Raw genomic sequence first — 16,890 nt, 5'->3', positions numbered from 1 at the left:
TTAGGGTGAGAGAAAAGGGAATCCCCCCCTCCCCCGTTTTTGGCCTCCCTTTCTGATTATCTGTTTTTGGCGCTTAGAGACCTCAGAGTCTTTGAATTGGGCTCATAGTAACCTCCATGCTACCTAAGAATTTTTAGTCCACATATGGTTTTTTGTTTGGTTTTTTAATGCATATTAATAAAGAAATTTTTTTAAAATAAGTAGGTATATTCTGCCACAATGCAAAACTGTCAAGCCAACAGTGCACTTGTCGCCTTTAGCAACCAATTTCAGCGCCGCTAAGGGAGTTCCTGAGCTCAGCACTAATCCAAGACCTCACCTGATAGGGTTTGCTTAATACCTTCCTGGCACCGCTTCTTAGGCTAGGTAACAGACAGCTCCCGATTACAGAGAGCGCGGTCCGGTTTTTGAGGTGTATCCATTGAGTCTGTCCCAGATATGAAAGAAAAAACAGGCAAGAGTACCTCTGAACAAAGTGAACTTTCACGAATATCACTTACCACTCAGATGCAAAGAGGCGGAATCGGGTTAGAAGGAGAAATGATGTCATCCGATCAATCTCCTCCATAGGCACTGGTCATCGGTCCTGCTAGACTCTAGACTCCACTAGTTGGACCAGGCGCCGTTCCTTCCAGAGTATCCCACACGAGCCAGCATACCCGTCCACGACGAGGCTTGCACTTTTGTTGCCCCATCTGAGTGCCAGCCTGCGTAGTGTGTTAGTAGCAGAACTGGAGGTTGTTTACCTCCACTGAGGTATTTTTTTTTTTTTTTAAATGTCATGAATGCTCACATCTAAAAGGGTTAATCAGCCATTCAGCGCGACCGACCGATAAGAGCCATCTTAGTGCAGTAACCGTTAGCAACCTGCCCCCTCTGTCAGTGACAGCTGTCAACAAAACATGTCAGCCTGCAAGAACGGACTCAAACTCATAACATGCTATGTATGTTATAGGGGTTTTGTTGCTAACCGTGGAGGCTGCCCCACACTAGGGGTCTCCAACACTAGGCCCGCGGCCACATGCAATCTTGGAAGCCGCTTCCAGCAGCACGGGGACTCGTGTATTCCACCGGAGGGGTGAAGCCATCAGTCAGTCTCACTTCAGCCGAGTCTCAGCACCCACAGCCGTTGTCACTTCTGGGAGATGACATCAGTCGAGCGTCATCAGAGAACCTAGAGAAGATCTCGTGCCTGCACACACTCACCACTCGGCGGCGACCATCCCCAAGATGGCATCCCCCGTTGTCGCTCCTGCCCAATCGCCCGAAGTGGCAGGGCAGATATGTTAGGCCCCGGTAGTACACTGCGGGAACACCAGAACTCATCCACTTACCTCCGGCAGGTAAGACAGCATCGCTACTCCTGTATCGTTGTAGCGTGGGTGGCACGGTCATTCACAGGCATAGCCCCCGTGGGCTGCTGTGGTGCATCCACAGACCTGCTGGTAGGCGTTGCTACTCCCGGGTGAGGGCAAAGAAGCAGGTCGACGCCGACACACAGGCACAGCCCCCATGGGCCTGCTGTGGTGTTTCCTTCAGCACCTCAGCCGGCCACAGCAGGACCAGTATCGCTGCCCGAACTGACCAGCCAGGGCTGGGATACTTGGAGACTTCGACCCCTAAGGGCCCTCTTGAACCGCCGCTCCTGGAGGTTCCCCGTTCAAGGACAGGAAACCAACTGATGCGGGGAGAGGTACCGCCCCTTTTTATTCTGGAGGTTTCCTGTCCTTGAAGGGCGGATCCCCTCTCTCGTGGTGCTATCACGGGTGCTGGAAAAAACTTGCCGGTCCATTTGTCAGCGCTTCCGGACTAATAACTTCCTGGATCAACTGGTCACTATGGATGAGACCTGGATTTATTTGTATGACCCTGAAAACAAGGAGCAATCAAAAGAGTGGAAGCACAGTGGTTCTCCTCGTCCAAAGGAGTTCAGTGTGCAAATATCAGCCACTAAGGTGATGGCGTCTCTGTTCTGGGATAAGGAAGGCGTGCTGCTAGTGGACTACCTTCAAAAGGGTTCCACCATAAATGCAAGGTATTACATTGAACTTTTTGAGGGACAACCAAAATCCTTATTTTTGCGAGGCTTACAGAACTTTGAATACCAGTGTAAGAAGTGTGTTGACATCAGTGGAGAGTATGTGGAATACATGTAAAGTTTCATTATCTTATCTTGTTTCTGTGTAAAGCCAAAGACGTATCAGCAGCCCCTCGTATATGTGCAGTGTAAACTGCAAAAAGCATGTGTAAAAGTAACGAAACATCAAACACAATGAGAGAACTGAGCAAATTTTTTTTTTTTTTTAATATTTTTATTTTACTGAGAATCTCTTTCAGTAGATCTTTTTATTCAATCAGACAAAATTTGAAACAAAAAAATAAACAAAAAAAAAAATTGGGGAGCAGGGAGAGGGATCTCTGGTTTAAAAAGATTTTGTTGCCAAGGTCAACACCTGATCTACAAGAAAATATCTTGCAATTAAGGAGTTAAAAAAAAAATCCATCTCCCTGCCCCTTTTTTGGGACAAAGCCCCCCCCATATATATATATTTATATATATACACAAGCAATTATAACGTCTTCCTATATCGATCATAAAAATATTGACGGAGCCTACCCTATAGAACTAGGGAGATGTCCATATTAATTATAGCTTTACTTTGTGTTAAAAATATAGGGCCGAGCGCCTCTGTATCAGATTTGTAAATGATTTACACACAACATTAACCACTTCTTTGATGTAAGATGTGCACCTTAATCAACAGGGTTAAGACAGAGTGAAGCACAGAAGTGACGTGAATGACTACCGGATGCCATATGTACAATTACTACGTACGTCACTTTCACACAGTTTGTAGAAATAGATGCAGCTCAGACAATGAATTTCCAAAAATTGAGGTAAGAAACGAAAAGAAAAACAAAAAATCCCACAGGTTATTGAAAAGGAGCACTAAATGTCTATGGTGATTTGAGATCATGGAGGCAGACATTTTTCTGGACTTGCCCACACTGTAGCCAGCCTCTCCCCAACCTGATAGAGCACTTTTAGGCCCCCTTCCCGGTAGATGTAGATAGGACTCTGCGCGCTCAGCGTTCTCGCCATCTATTGGTGGTATGCGCTGCCAACAGATTGATGCGACATGTGCCACTGTATATTCAGACTGGCATGTGCCATGCATAGAGCTCCATTGTGGTTTAAGCAGTATGCGCTTAGCCCAAGACAGATCTTAGGTTTACTGTCCCTTTAAATGTAAGAAGACATGAACGGACTGGCTGCTCAGATGCCTTCTAATTTCAAGTGTTCACCTGAGGTATACAGGGTTATATATAAGGGAGTTACATTATTTCCCGCTACAACCAAGGCTATCCCTCCTCTAGAGCAAAGACAGAGGAGAAGAGCCCCCTTTAAGCCTGGCACAGGCCACTATCGTCAGTAGTCTACCATTCAGATACATCACAGGCCACTGTAGATGGCAGTCAGTAGTTTGCTGGACTGCGTATCATTACTGCCGCCATATTTATCTCACTGACGTACTTCTGTGAGCTACAGTATAATGTACTTCCCGCATATATTATGTGTGCGCCATTCCAAGCAGAGGCACACATTAAAGCATATGTCAGCCTCTAAACACCATTTTCACAGTTTACCTATAGAGTTTTGTAAATGCATTGCATATATGTTACTGGCGTTCCCTTACAGGCATGTTATAGCTCACCGCAAAATGCCTGCAAAGATTGTCCAGCCAAGTGTCCCACATTACACCGCGCCCAAATGTAGGAAACGCCAGCTGTTCCATGGCATCCTATGGGCTACGCTAAGCCATTTAAAAGGTACACTATATATACAAAATACACAGAAAATTTTAAGCATCCTAGCATTCCTTGCTTAATCTCTTCTCATCCCATTTTGTAGATTACCGTTAAACTGAGAAATTAAAACAAATACATATTTTCTGTGTTCTAGAACATGAGCCATGTTCCCTATTCTCTTCCTCAGTGTCTTAGGTTTATAGTTAAGACAAAACTGCAGCAGGAGCCTCCCCCCTCTGCCCTGTATGCAGTAAGATAAAAATCATCAAGACCCAGCCCTGGTTGGTATTGCCCCTCAATTGGTCCCCATGGAACAGATAAGCAAGATATTAACCCCTCTATGTACTCTGCAGGTCTTCTACATGGCAGTTTCAATAACACGACGAAAAATCCACAGACTAAGGCCCCCTTCACATGCCTGTGATTCTGGTACGTATGACATCCGTTTTCATATGTACCGGAGACACGGACATATGCAGACCCATTAAAATCAATGAATCTGCGCACACATCCATGTTTTTTCACAGACCTGTGTCCATGTGGCACACACACGTCTGTATTCCGCACAGAGGCAAGTCCGTTTTTCTCCGGCAGCACTAATGTCAGTCGAACCACATACTGATGTGATCCGTGTGACATCAGGGTCACATGCACCGAAGAAAACAAGTCTTTGAAATAAAATGATTTTACCCGTGTCCAGCGTTGGTGTCTTCAGCGCTGCTGTCACTCGCTTCCAGGCCCGCTCATTATGCTCATGAATATTCACTGCACAGCAGATCTGGAAGCAGCAGCGCCGGAGACAGGTGAGTATAAAGTTCTTGATCGTCGTGTGCCATCACAAAAAAGAACACGTGTGTGCCAAAATCACGGTACACGGATGTCCATAAGCATCTTCAAAACGGACTGGGAAAAACATGCGTTTTTAATCACGAACGCGTGAAAGGGGCCTAATAAGTATGGGAGGTGAGAATATCTCCTGGTTACTTGATGCATTTATTTCTAGGTTTGGTGGCCTTTTATGGGTCTGTCGTATATGGTTCTTGACTGAATTTCCCATAGTAAATCAGCAGAATTGTGAATGCTGCTCTGAAGTACAGTGCAGTATGTGTTTCTGGATCAGTTGGAAAAGAAAAAAAATGCAATGCACATACAAAGTTACTGAACTTTATAGAATATATATATAAACTGCATAATGGTGCTCAGAGGAAAAAACCATCTGCATCTCATGGAGAAGTGGTATGATCACCCTGTTACTCAGCTGTCAGTCATCATCTTGGTTTTCATTTTCCAGACAACTAAGATAGAATCCACAGTGTCCTGCCGTCCCAAAGAGGGCCAGGTTTAGGTCAGAATTACTGACATCACACAAATCAGGTGCATGCTCAGTTGTCAGACACAAAAAGTAGGTTATCAGCCTCAAGCAAGAGTACAAAATACACACGGCGTAGACAGATCTAAGAGCTTAAGACTTAACACTTGAGACATCTGCTCTCAACCTCCAGTCATCATAAAATGGTCCTCTAGGACATAGAAAGCATGCGCGTTTATGCGATATCTTCAGACAAACATAAAACCATCGGTGTGAAAGTTAAATAGTGCTTTTATATTGTGTACAAGGACCGCAGACGATAAAAAACTAATGGGGGATGAGATGTCTGTTACAAGTCTGCGTCCCAAAATAATCAATGATTCGATGCCAAGCTTTGAGGTGACCATGTAGGTGACAACCCACTTACTAAAGACGTAAAAGCAACACCTAGCTGTAGATGACCTGGCAGGATTGCATGGAGGGTAACTTACTCTTGAGCATTACTCCACAGGACACCCTCCCGTAGTGCATAATAAATATGGCTATATACAGCTCATTGGGCTGTGGGTGCCCTGTGGGATAACACTGGTAAGTGGGCAGATCATCGGGACTGTTCTCCCCACAAAGGATGCGGGGTCACATCCATGGAAGACTGTATTAGAACTAAAGCCCCAGCGACATGGATACAAAGAGAGCCAAGTATCTCCTGGTGATGGACCACCGAGGTGTGCAGAAGAGATTTTGGCTGAGCAGGACGTGGACAGTTTGGACAATATGCTGTTACTGGAAAGAAAAAAAATCTTTAGAGAGGAAAAAAAAAAAAAAAAAGAATGGAGGTCGGGAGGGGATCAGCAGTGATCACACGCATTGTGCCAGCAGGATGTGTCGGAGGATTCTCACTCTTGACCAAATCCCTCTGTTTCTTCTATTGCAAAGAGTAATTTTTCTTTAAGCTGGTCAAAGCTTTTATAAGGTGGAAGATCCAAACGGTTAAAGCTGAGAATGGATAAAACAAAATAAGTGATTACATAACTAGTATCTCTTTATACAATAGAACATATTAAAAGGCATTGTCTAGTGTATGAAAATATCAAGTGTATATAACCAGACTGGTTCCAACAACATGCTCAATACAAAAAGGTTTCACCTATGATGAATCATTGCCAATCTTACCTATTGGCCACAATTGTAAAAACTGAATACAATCTGTCCAGTCAAGCCCATAGGAGTTAAAGGACATCTTGTCACCAGTTTTTTGCTGTGTAATCTGAGAGCAGCATGTTGTAGGGGCCAAGATCCCGATTCCAGCGATGTGTTACTTGATGGTCTGCATATAATTTTGATATAATCAATGTTTTCTCTGCTGAAGGTCAAGCTGTACTCTGAATGCTGAGCTCTATATAACTCCGCCCACACCATCGATTGGCAAAAAGCTGCCAGTGGTGGGGCTACACAGTAGTTGAATAGGAGGACCCCAAAAAAAAAAAAAATTATTGAATCTCCTGCTGATAAAACAGTTTATTGAAACAATAACACAGCGTAGTAAATAACATCACTGGAATCAGGCTCTCAGCCCCTACATCATGCAACTCTCAGAAAACCGATGCCCTTTTACCTCTAACCCCAGGCAATTTTATGGTTTTGTTTTTTTCCTCCCCTTCTTCCAGGAGGCATACCTTTTTTATTTTTTCTGTCAATAGAGCCATATGTTGTTTTTTGCGGGATGAGTTATACTTTTGAACACCACCATTCATTCTGCCCCATATTGTATTAGAAAACAGGGAAAAAATCCCAAGTGCGGTGAAATTGCAAAAAAACTGCAATAGCACGATTATTATTACTTTTTTAATTTACCATATTCACTATATGGTAAAACTGACCTGGCATTATGATTCCCCAGGTCGATACGAGTTCGTCGATACCAAACATGCTTAGTTTTACTTTTTTTCTAAGTGGTAAAAAAAAAAACCAAAAAAAAACCTGAAGTTTTTTTTACACCATTTCCTAAAACCCGAAGCGTTCTCATTTTTCGGGATCTGGGGCTCAGTGACTGTATTTTTTGCGTCGTGCGCTGACATTTTTGGATCGATGTGCCGTTTTATTGCATTTTAATGTATTGTTGTGCAACCAAAAAAAAACAATTATCGTGTTTTTTGGGGTTTTTCTCGCTACGCCGTACACCAAATCAGATTGATTTTATATTTTGATACATTGGGCATTTCTGAACGCAGTGAAAGGAAATGTGTATTTTTGTATTATTATTGTTTTATTTTAGATGGGGCAAAAGGGGGTGATTTGAACTTTTAGTTTTGTTTTTTCCATATTTTTTTAAAACCTTTTTAAATTTTTTAATGATCTTACTAGTCCCATCTAGGGGACTTTATCACTGCACACTCCAATTGCTTCTCCTGATCAGAGCCATCCGTCTGATCAGCAGAAATGCTGATCTCTTGTGAATGCCGGCATTCACAGGAAATAAATCATGGGTGTTATCATCTGACCCCACGCTGTCATGTCAACACACTGGCGCCCCGTGACTGCAATCGCGTCACGGGGCCACAGATGGCGGCGGCGAACAGTGTGATCCGCACCAGAGTGCAGATCAAGTGATTGACAGCATGATCTAAGTTATTAACAGGCGCAGGTGGATTACCTGCACATCGAATCAGCAGACATGTGTGAGGAATAATGTGGAATTGCTGCGCGGCAGACACTGCCAAGGACGTATATATACGTCCTTGGTCGAAGGGGGGTAAAAAGGTGCATAGCAAACAATCAGTATTGTAGCACTTTTTCTTACACACATATGGCAGATATAAGATACTGAAGTATATTTACCATGTGTGACTTCTAGGCAACCAGTTTTCTTTCCCCACTTTCTCAATGCAGAATTTCTGAGGACCATTGCTCCCTAAAAAGGAAAAAAAGAAGTGAGCAAAGAAATGAAAGCCAACACTGAGTGCACTGATAGTTTTGTAACCATTCGGAAAAAACAACAGAACATATCCAGAATTTCTTTGCTATAAACAGCTGATTTATTGTTTTCCAACAGGTAATCTCTTTTGTCATATTAAAATCTAGTGAAATTGGTCATGTGCATACCCATTAAATCTGCAAAGCCTCCAACGGGTAATCTGCAAGTTCCAGTAACAAACTGAAGAAGTCTCATGCGCTTCTCATTATCAATTTCTTTAACAAACTAGAAAGAATAAAAAGACAAAATACAGACAAAAGATGTAAAATAACACTGATGTTATAAAGGTACAGACAGTCCATAGAGCAAAAAACATTTTTTCCTCCAAAATGTCATGTAAGGCATCTAAGGGATTATCCGGACAATGGTATTTGATGAACTATCTGATAAAGTCATCAATAGCAGATTGGTGGGGGTCCAAAATTCCGTGCCCCCGCTGATCAGCTGTTTTTTTGCTCAGGCGGTGGCTTGATGTAAATACATTGAATGCTGCAGAGTTCACTTTCTATTTAAATAAGCAGGAGCCGTGCTGCGATAGACCGCTATAGCCGCTGCACATTGGATAAAGCTGCTGAGAGCAGCTCCCCATTCAAAGCGTTTACATCTGAAAGATGGGGCACCGAGTGCCAGATCCCCGCCAACCTGCTAATAATGAGCTATCTATAGATAGGTTATCAAATACCGATGCTCTTTAAAATACAGCACACTCCCGCATACTAAAATTACTATAAAAATGAAGTGCAAAACAAACCTACCTGCCAGAACCACACTATCTGCTTGCTGGTTCTTGTGTAGTGCCGGTAGATTGTGTTTCGCTGCCAATCATTCAGATCGATTTCCTGCATCCCACATAGGAGAACCTATTACAGAATGGAAAAGCAGACATAATATACCTATGATCTCTCCCACAACAACTCAACCGTATGCTCATTTTTTAACAACTTACTTCCAATTCTTTGGCATCAAAATACTGCAAATACTGCTGGGGTAGGATCTCATTAAAGCCCTCAAAGAATGCCTGCGTCTGTTCCTCCACGCCTCGAGATAATCTCCACTCGGCGACAAGCCTGCAGTAAGCAAACGCAAGTACAGACGGGTCAGTCAGGATCAGCGTGTTTACAATGAATCACTTAGTAATATATTGTCGATATAGGCTTATAGATATTGTGGCCACTGCCAAAGAACAACGGTTGGATAGCTGTAGCTCATTAGCACCATAATATTGTTCATAAGTGAGAAAAAAAAGAGAATTTTGTTTACTTAACGTAAATTCTTTTTCTTATAGTTCCGTATTGGGAGACCCAGACCATGGGTGTTTAGCTTCTGCCTCCGGAGGACACACAAAGTACTACACTAAAAAGTGTAGCTCCTCCCTCTGAGCTTATACACCCCCTGACGAGCAGACTTAGCCAGTTTAGTGCAAAAGCTGAAGGAGAATAGCCACCCACAAGTAAAAATAGAGCAAGAACCGGAACAACCGGAGACTGTCAACAACAACAGCCGGTGAAAAACACGCGGAACAAGAAATTGCCAACAGGCAACAGAGAGGGAGCTGGGTCTCCCAATACAGAACTATAAGAAAAAGAATTTACGGTAAGTAAACAAAATTCTCTTTTTCTTTATCGTTCCTATGGGAGACCCAGACCATGGGACGTCTCAAAGCAGTCCATGGGTGGGAAATAAACAGAAAAACTAAGAAGTAGGCAGAACCTAACTTCACAAATGGGCGACAGCCGCCTGAAGGATGCGTCTGCCCAAGCTCGCATCTGCCGAAGCATGAGCATGCACTTGGTAGTGCTTTGAAAAGGTATGCAGGCTAGTCCAAGAGGCAGCCTGACAGACTTGTTGAGCCGTAGCCTGGTGCCTGAAAGCCCAAGAGGCACCGACAGCTCTGGTCGAGTGTGCCTTGATCCCCAGCGGGGGAGGCACCTGAGAACACTGGTAGGCGTCCAAAATGGTCGACCTAATCCAACGGGCTAAGGTTGGCTTAGAAGCAGAGAGGCCCTTGCGCCGACCTGTGGTTAGCACAAAAAGAGAAGTGCACCGCCTAAGAGCAGCGGTGCGAGACAGATAGATCCGGAGAGCACGCACCAGATCCAGAGTATGCAGCGCTTTTTCAAAGCGATGAACAGGAGCCGGACAAAAGGAAGGTAGGGTAATGTCCTGGTTAAGGTGGAAAGGAGAGACCACCTTAGGAAGAAAGTCCGGAGTCGGACGGAGAACCACCTTGTCTTGATGAAAAAACAAAAAAGGTGACTCCGAAGAGAGCGCAGCCAAATCGGAGACTCTCCTGAGGGAAGTTATGGCCACTAGAAAGACCACTTTCTGTGAAAGACGAAACAAAGAAACCTCCCTAAGAGGCTCAAAGGGGGGTTTCTGCAAAACCGTGAGAACCAAATTGAGGGCCCAGGGATCCAAGGGCCGCCGGTAAGGCGGAATGATGTGAGACGCGCCCTGCATGAAGGTGCGGACCTGAGCCAGCCGGGCGAGACGCAGCTGGAACAGCACTGACAGAGCTGAGACTTGTCCCTTGAGAGAGTTGAGGGACAGTCCCAGCTGCAAACCGGACTGTAGAAAGGACAGAAGCGTCGGCAAGGAGAATGGCCAAGGAGGATGGCCGGAAGAGCGACACCAGGACAGGAAAATTTTCCAAGTCCTGTGATAGATCTTGGCGGAGGAAGACTTACGGGCCCGAGTCATAGTGGAGATGACTTCAGGAGGGATACCAGAAGCCGTCAAGATCCAGGACTCAAGAGCCACGCCATCAATTTGAGAGCCGCAGAATTCAGGCGGAAAAACGGACCTTGTGAGAAGGTCTGGACGGTCCGGAAGATGCCACGGCACCTCTACGTACAGATGGAGCAGGTCTGGGTACCAAGCTCGCCTGGGCCAGTCCGGAGCAATGGGGATGACTCGACGGCCCTCCATTCTGATCTTGCGCAGGACTCTGGGCAAGAGAGCTAGAGGGGGAAACACGTAGGACAGACGAAACTGGGACCAGTCTTGAACCAGAGCGTCCGCGGCGAATGCCTGAGGATCGTGGGAGCGAGCCACGTAAACGGGAACTTTGTTGTTGTGACGGGATGCCATTAGGTCCACGTCCGGAGTGCCCCATTTGCGGCAGATTGACTGAAAAACTGCCGGGTGCAGGGACCACTCGCCACTGTCCACGGTTTGACGGCTGAGATAATCTGCCTCCCAGTTTTCCACGCCTGGGATGTGGACTGCGGATATGGTGGACTTGGAGTCCTCCGCCCATTGAAGGATGCGTTGTACCTCCAACATTGCCAGGCGGCTGCGTGTCCCGCCTTGGTGATTGATGTAGGCAACCGCTGTCGCGTTGTCTGACTGGACTCGGATGTGCCTGCCCGCCAGCAGATGGTGAAAAGCTAGGAGAGCCAGAAGCACGGCTCTGGTTTCCAGCACATTGATCGAAAGGGCTGACTCGGACGGAGTCCAAGTGCCCTGCGCTCGGTGGTGGAGACATACCGCTCCCCAGCCGGATAGACTGGCATCCGTGGTGAGGATCACCCAAGACGGGGCCAGAAAGGAGCACCCCTGGGACAGAGAGAGGGGCCAAAGCCACCACTGAAAAGAGCTCCTGGTCTGTGGCGACAGAGCCACTAACCTGTGCAAGGAGGAAGGCCGCTTGTCCTAACAGCGGAGAATGTCCAGCTGCAGGGGACGCAGATGGAACTGGGCAAAGGGAACAGCCTTCCATTGACGCCACCATTTGACCCAGCACCTGCATCAGGCGCCTGAGGGAATAACGGCGGGGCCTCACCAGAGAGCGCACCGCCAGTTGGAGGGACTGCTGTTTGACTAAGGGCAACTTCACAAGTGCCGGCAAAGTCTCGAACTGCATCCCTAGGTACGTGAGACTCTGGGTCGGAGTCAGAGTGGATTTGGGAAGATTGACAAGCCACCCGAATTGGGCTAGAGTGGCGAGAGTGAGCGAGACACTCCGCTGACAGTCCACGCTGGATGAAGCCTTGACTAGAAGGTCGTCCAGGTAAGGGATCACTGCCAACCCCTGTAGGTGCAGGACCGCAATCACTGCTGCCATGACCTTGGTGAATACCCGAGGAGCTGTGGCCAACCCGAAGAGGAGAGCCACGAATTGGAAATGTTCCTCTCCGATTGCAAAACGTAGCCAACGCTGGTGTGAAACTGCAATTGGCACATGCAGATAGGCATCTCTGATGTCGATGGATGCCAGGAAATCCCCTTGGGTCATTGAGGCAATGACTGATCGCAGAGACTCCATGCGAAAATACCGCACCTGAACATGCTTGTTGAGAAGCTTGAGATCCAGGATGGGCCGGAAGGAACAGTCCTTTTTGGGGACTAGGAAGAGATTTGAGTAGAAACCTCTGAACCGTTCCCGGGCGGGAACCGGTACAATTACTCCGTTGGCCTGCAAGGATGCCACGGCCTGTGAGAAGGCGGCGGCCTTGGAGCAGGGGGGAGTTGAGAGAAAAAAATCTGTTTGGCGGGCTGGAAGAGAATTCTATCCTGTAGCCGTGGGAGATGATATCCCTCACCCACTGATCGGAGACGTGTTGAAACCACGCGTCGTCAAAGTGGGAGAGCCTGCCACCGACAAAGGACGTTGCTGGCGCGGACAGATAGTCACGAGGAGGCTGCCTTGGCGGCAGCACCTCCTGCTGTCTTCTGTGGACGCGCTTTTGGGTGCCAGTTGGATTTCTGGTCCTTGGCTGAGTTAGTGGATGAGGCCGAGGGCTTAGAGGACGACCAGTTGGAGGAACGAAACCTCGACTGATTCCTGCCCTGGACAGGTTTCCTGGTTTTGGTTTGTGGCATGGAAGTACTCTTCCCGCCAGTAGCTTCCTTAATAATTTCATCCAGCTGTTCACCGAACAGCCGGGACCCTGCAAAAGGGAGCCCAGCAAGGTACTTCTTTGAAGAAGCATCTGCCTTCCACTCTCGAAGCCACAAGATCCTGCGGATAGCGAGGGAATTAGCCGAAGCCACCGCAGTGCGGTGAGAAGCCTCCAGCATGGCAGACATGGCATAGGATGAAAAAGCTGAAGCTTGGGAAGTTAAGGTAACCATTTCAGGCATAGATTCCCTGGCGAGGGAATGCATCCCCTCTAGAGAAGCAGAGATGGCTTTGAGAGCCCACACTGCTGCAAAAGTCGGGGAGAACGAGGCCCCCGCCGCTTCATATACGGATTTGGCCAGAAGGTCAATCTGGCGGTCAGTGGAATCCTTAAGGGAGGTGCCATCAGCCACCGACACAACGGTCCGGGCTGAGAGTCTAGACACCGGGGGGGGGGTCTACCTTTGGGGAATAAGCCTACTCCTTGACCACCTCAGGTGGAAAGGGAAAGCGGTCATCAGAACCACGCTTTGGGAAGAGTTTGTCAGGACAGGCCCTGGGCTTGGTCACAGCGGCCTGAAAACTGGAGTGGTTAAAGAACACACTCTTTACTCTCTTAGGCGAGGTAAACTGGTTCTGTTCTGCCAGAGAGTGTTGCTCCTCTGATACTGGCGGATTGAGATCCAGTACAGAATTAATGGATGCAATCAAATCACTAACATCTGAGTCACTTTCGGACAGATCAATGGGATACATGGAGTTAACCTCCGAGCCCCCCGTAAAGGCATCCTCCTCGTCCTGCGAGTCAGCTCCTGAATCAGAGCCGCGGGACGAGGAAGGAGAGGGAACCCTGCGTCTCTTCTCAGGAGGACGGGGTCTGGGACCAGATGATGAATCCTCTGTGAGCTCCGGTCCTGAGAGACCCCTAGCAGCAGAGGCACCCTGTGAAAGGGGCTGATGCATGTTCAGCAAAGTCCTGGACAGAAGTCCCATGGAGTCAGCAAAAGACTGGGAGATAGACCTAGAAAAGGATTCTACCCAAGCCGGGGGTTCAGCCACAGGAGCAGGAGCAGCCTGAGAGACCACTGAGGCGAGACTCCAGGCTGAGGCACCGCCAGGTTAGAGCAGGCATCACAATGTGGGAAGATGCTCAGTTCAGGCAGCAGGAGCTTACATGCAGTGCATACTGAATAAAGCTTTGGAGCCTTGCTCCTCGTGTGAGACATGCTGCTGGAGTGGGGTCTCTGCCAGAGAATGAACCCCAGAGAGTATAATCAGAGGTCCACAACCGGAGACCGGTTGTGGCTTACCAGACCGCTGGAGCGGTGTTGTGTGCCCTCCAGATCCCGAAGCCCGGACCCCCAAGCACAGCAACTCAGCAGAGATGCTGCAGACCAGCGCTGCAATGACAGAACGCAGAGAGAACGCTGAGAAAATGGCCGCTGGAGCGAAGAGAGGGGGCGGGACTTGCTAGAGTGGCGGGATCTGGAGGGCCATAGAGACCTACAGGGGAGGGGACACACTGCAGTGGGGAGTGTCCCTCCCCTGTGCAGAACGGCCGCCGGGCGGAGCCGAGCCTGTCCCTCTGCATGAGTGACATGCGAGGGCAGTGAAACCGAAACTAGGCCTCCAGCGAAGCCGGGGCCTAAATTTGAGCGGCGCGGCCAGCGCGCAGGCACCATCGGCACGGTTCTCAGGCGACAGACAGAGAACCCGCCGGAAATGTCATAAAACACAATCAGCACACTCTCCCACAACAATAAAGTACAGGGACCCCCAATATATAAACGTCTCAGGTACTTAGCTTGCTGAGACGCAGGGTTCCAAGTCCCTGGGGATGAGTGCTCCGGTCCAGCAGGGTCCTGAAGGGCTGCGGATGGAGACCGGTCTGCTGCCAAGCATGGAGACCGTGCTGGCTCCCACTTCAAGCCAGAGCCCAGGAGGGATGGTGAAGGAGCGCGGCATGTAAGGCTCCAGCCTTGGAATCAACCTTAACAACACCGCCGACACAGTGGGGTGAGAAGGGACATATCGGGAGTCCAGACTTTGGACCCGCTTTTCTTCAAACTCTTTCCAAAAATCAAATCAGATGAGAATGCATGTGTGGATGTATGCCTCCTGAACACAAAGCGATAAACTGGCTAAGTCTGCTCGTCAGGGGGTGTATAAGCTCAGAGGGAGGAGCTACACTTTTAGGTGTAGTACTTTGTGTGTCCTCCGGAGGCAGAAGCTCAACACCCCATGGCCTGGGTCTCCCATAGGAACGATAAAGAAATTAAGAGAATAATCTTATAGGGATTGTCTCATCATAGACCAGGTAATAGAGCTGGCAGACTTGCAGAAAACCGCGACCGGCGGGTCCCTGCTAAAAAAAATCCTGATCCGGTCTGGAATCCGGTACCCATATAAGTCTATGGGGACCAGAATCTGGAGATTAAAAATGTTGGTAGTAGGAATAGGTGGTTAAAAGCGCGCGTGGTGTACCCACCGAAAATCCATCATGGCGGCAAGCTGCTTCCAGGTCATGCATTTCCTTCCGCAGCCGACAATTAACCTTCATTGAATATCCACTGCTTTGCCCGCCCACCGGCGCGTGTAATTAGTTGCAGTTAGACGGGCCCCCACCCTGACTGACAGCGTGTCAGCTGACTACAACGAATGACAGGTGCCAGGATGGCCGGTGGGCGGGGAAAGCAGTAAAAATGTCTGTGGGTTAGTATTGTGGTATATTTGTATGTGATTTTTATATCAGCCAGCTGCCGCCCATAATTGTCGCATCCATTAGATGTAACAAGTCCGATTCTTTACCTTGCTCTTCCCGTTGCCCTGGTGCAGTGGCACTCGGGGTAATAAGGGGTTAATAACAGCACACAGCTGCTACTAAACCCTAGATTAGTGATGGCACAGGCGTCTATGAGACACCCGCATCACTAATCTGAGTGAAAGTAAATAAACACAAACACCAAAAAATTTTTTTATTTAGAATAAAAGACAAAAAAGCACCCTCTATCACCCCCGATATGATATCCAGCACAGACAAAGCATACGGCCCCCCAACACACCTCTGCAGGTCCGACGTAATCCACACGAGGTCCCCTGACAATTCCAGCTCTGCTACATCTGCATAGTAGAGCGAGTGTCCAGAGAGCAGTGTGACTGACCGCTGTGAGTGCAGAATGAATGAGCCGCAATGAGCGGTGACTAGATGCAGGCAGATGATGTCACACAGGCTGGGGGCACATCTGACTGCAACCAATCACAGAGGCCAGGCCGGACGGTGGGCGGGGAAAGCAGTGCATATGAAATGAGCGATAATGAGGGCCCAGGGAGGCTGCAAGAGCAGTACAGCAGCGCAGGAGCAGCATACAGCTGAGCCGGAGCCTCGCTAAGTATGAAGCGCTCGCTTCATTCTTATTTTCTTCATTTTTATTTTTTATTTCAATTTCTCAAGTGCCGGATCTGGATCAATCCCAGGCCTGAGTCTGGCACCCAGGAAACTTTGAAACCACGCGGATCCAGACTTTTTCAGTCCGGGTCCACCCATCCCTAGTAGTTAGCCATTTTTATGCAGAGTGCCACATATTTATAACATCAGTCGTGGGCCATATAAATTAACTTAAGATGTATTCAGCTACATTTGGTCAAACATTTGATCATCGCATCCTAATGTGAGGGCTGGAGCTGCCTCTCTTTGATGAGATGTGTGCGGTTAGGTGGTATTAATGATGCTGCTATTTGCAACATATCCAGATACGAGGTGTCTGAAGTGCAATCAACTCTTTGTTATAAGTTTTGTAGAATTGGTAGCAGCAGTAAGTTGTTCGAAACACAGATGTATATTACTCCTCTTGTTTCCTCAAAGGGGTAAATCAAACACTAATCAAGAAATGTTTATAGAAGGCAAGTAGTGGAAGGTCTGTAGCACACATTCCTTAGGAGACACCGCAACGGTGC

General features: G+C 47.6%; 1 protein-coding gene across 2 annotated transcripts in view; it reads right to left on the bottom strand.

Annotated features, from left to right (window-relative positions):
- Positions 1 to 3,465: 3,465 nt before the first annotated feature.
- Positions 3,466 to 16,890, bottom strand: part of ITCH (itchy E3 ubiquitin protein ligase) — a 403,298-nt gene continuing 389,873 nt past the window's right edge. For both annotated transcript variants that reach the window (XM_075349943.1, XM_075349942.1), the window contains 5 exons: positions 9,040 to 9,160; positions 8,849 to 8,953; positions 8,222 to 8,318; positions 7,958 to 8,030; positions 3,466 to 6,115 (listed from right to left, as the gene is read on the bottom strand). In XM_075349943.1, coding sequence (XP_075206058.1) covers positions 6,016 to 6,115; positions 7,958 to 8,030; positions 8,222 to 8,318; positions 8,849 to 8,953; positions 9,040 to 9,160 — 496 coding nt within the window. In that variant the 3' untranslated portion in view covers positions 3,466 to 6,015. The remainder of the gene's footprint in view (positions 6,116 to 7,957; positions 8,031 to 8,221; positions 8,319 to 8,848; positions 8,954 to 9,039; positions 9,161 to 16,890) is intronic.

The sequence above is a fragment of the Anomaloglossus baeobatrachus genome, chromosome 5 (genome assembly GCF_048569485.1).
Source record: "Anomaloglossus baeobatrachus isolate aAnoBae1 chromosome 5, aAnoBae1.hap1, whole genome shotgun sequence".
Taxonomy (NCBI): domain Eukaryota; kingdom Metazoa; phylum Chordata; class Amphibia; order Anura; family Aromobatidae; genus Anomaloglossus; species Anomaloglossus baeobatrachus.
Note: the sequence above shows the minus strand (reverse complement) of the source record. Positions and strands in the feature narration are given on the sequence as shown.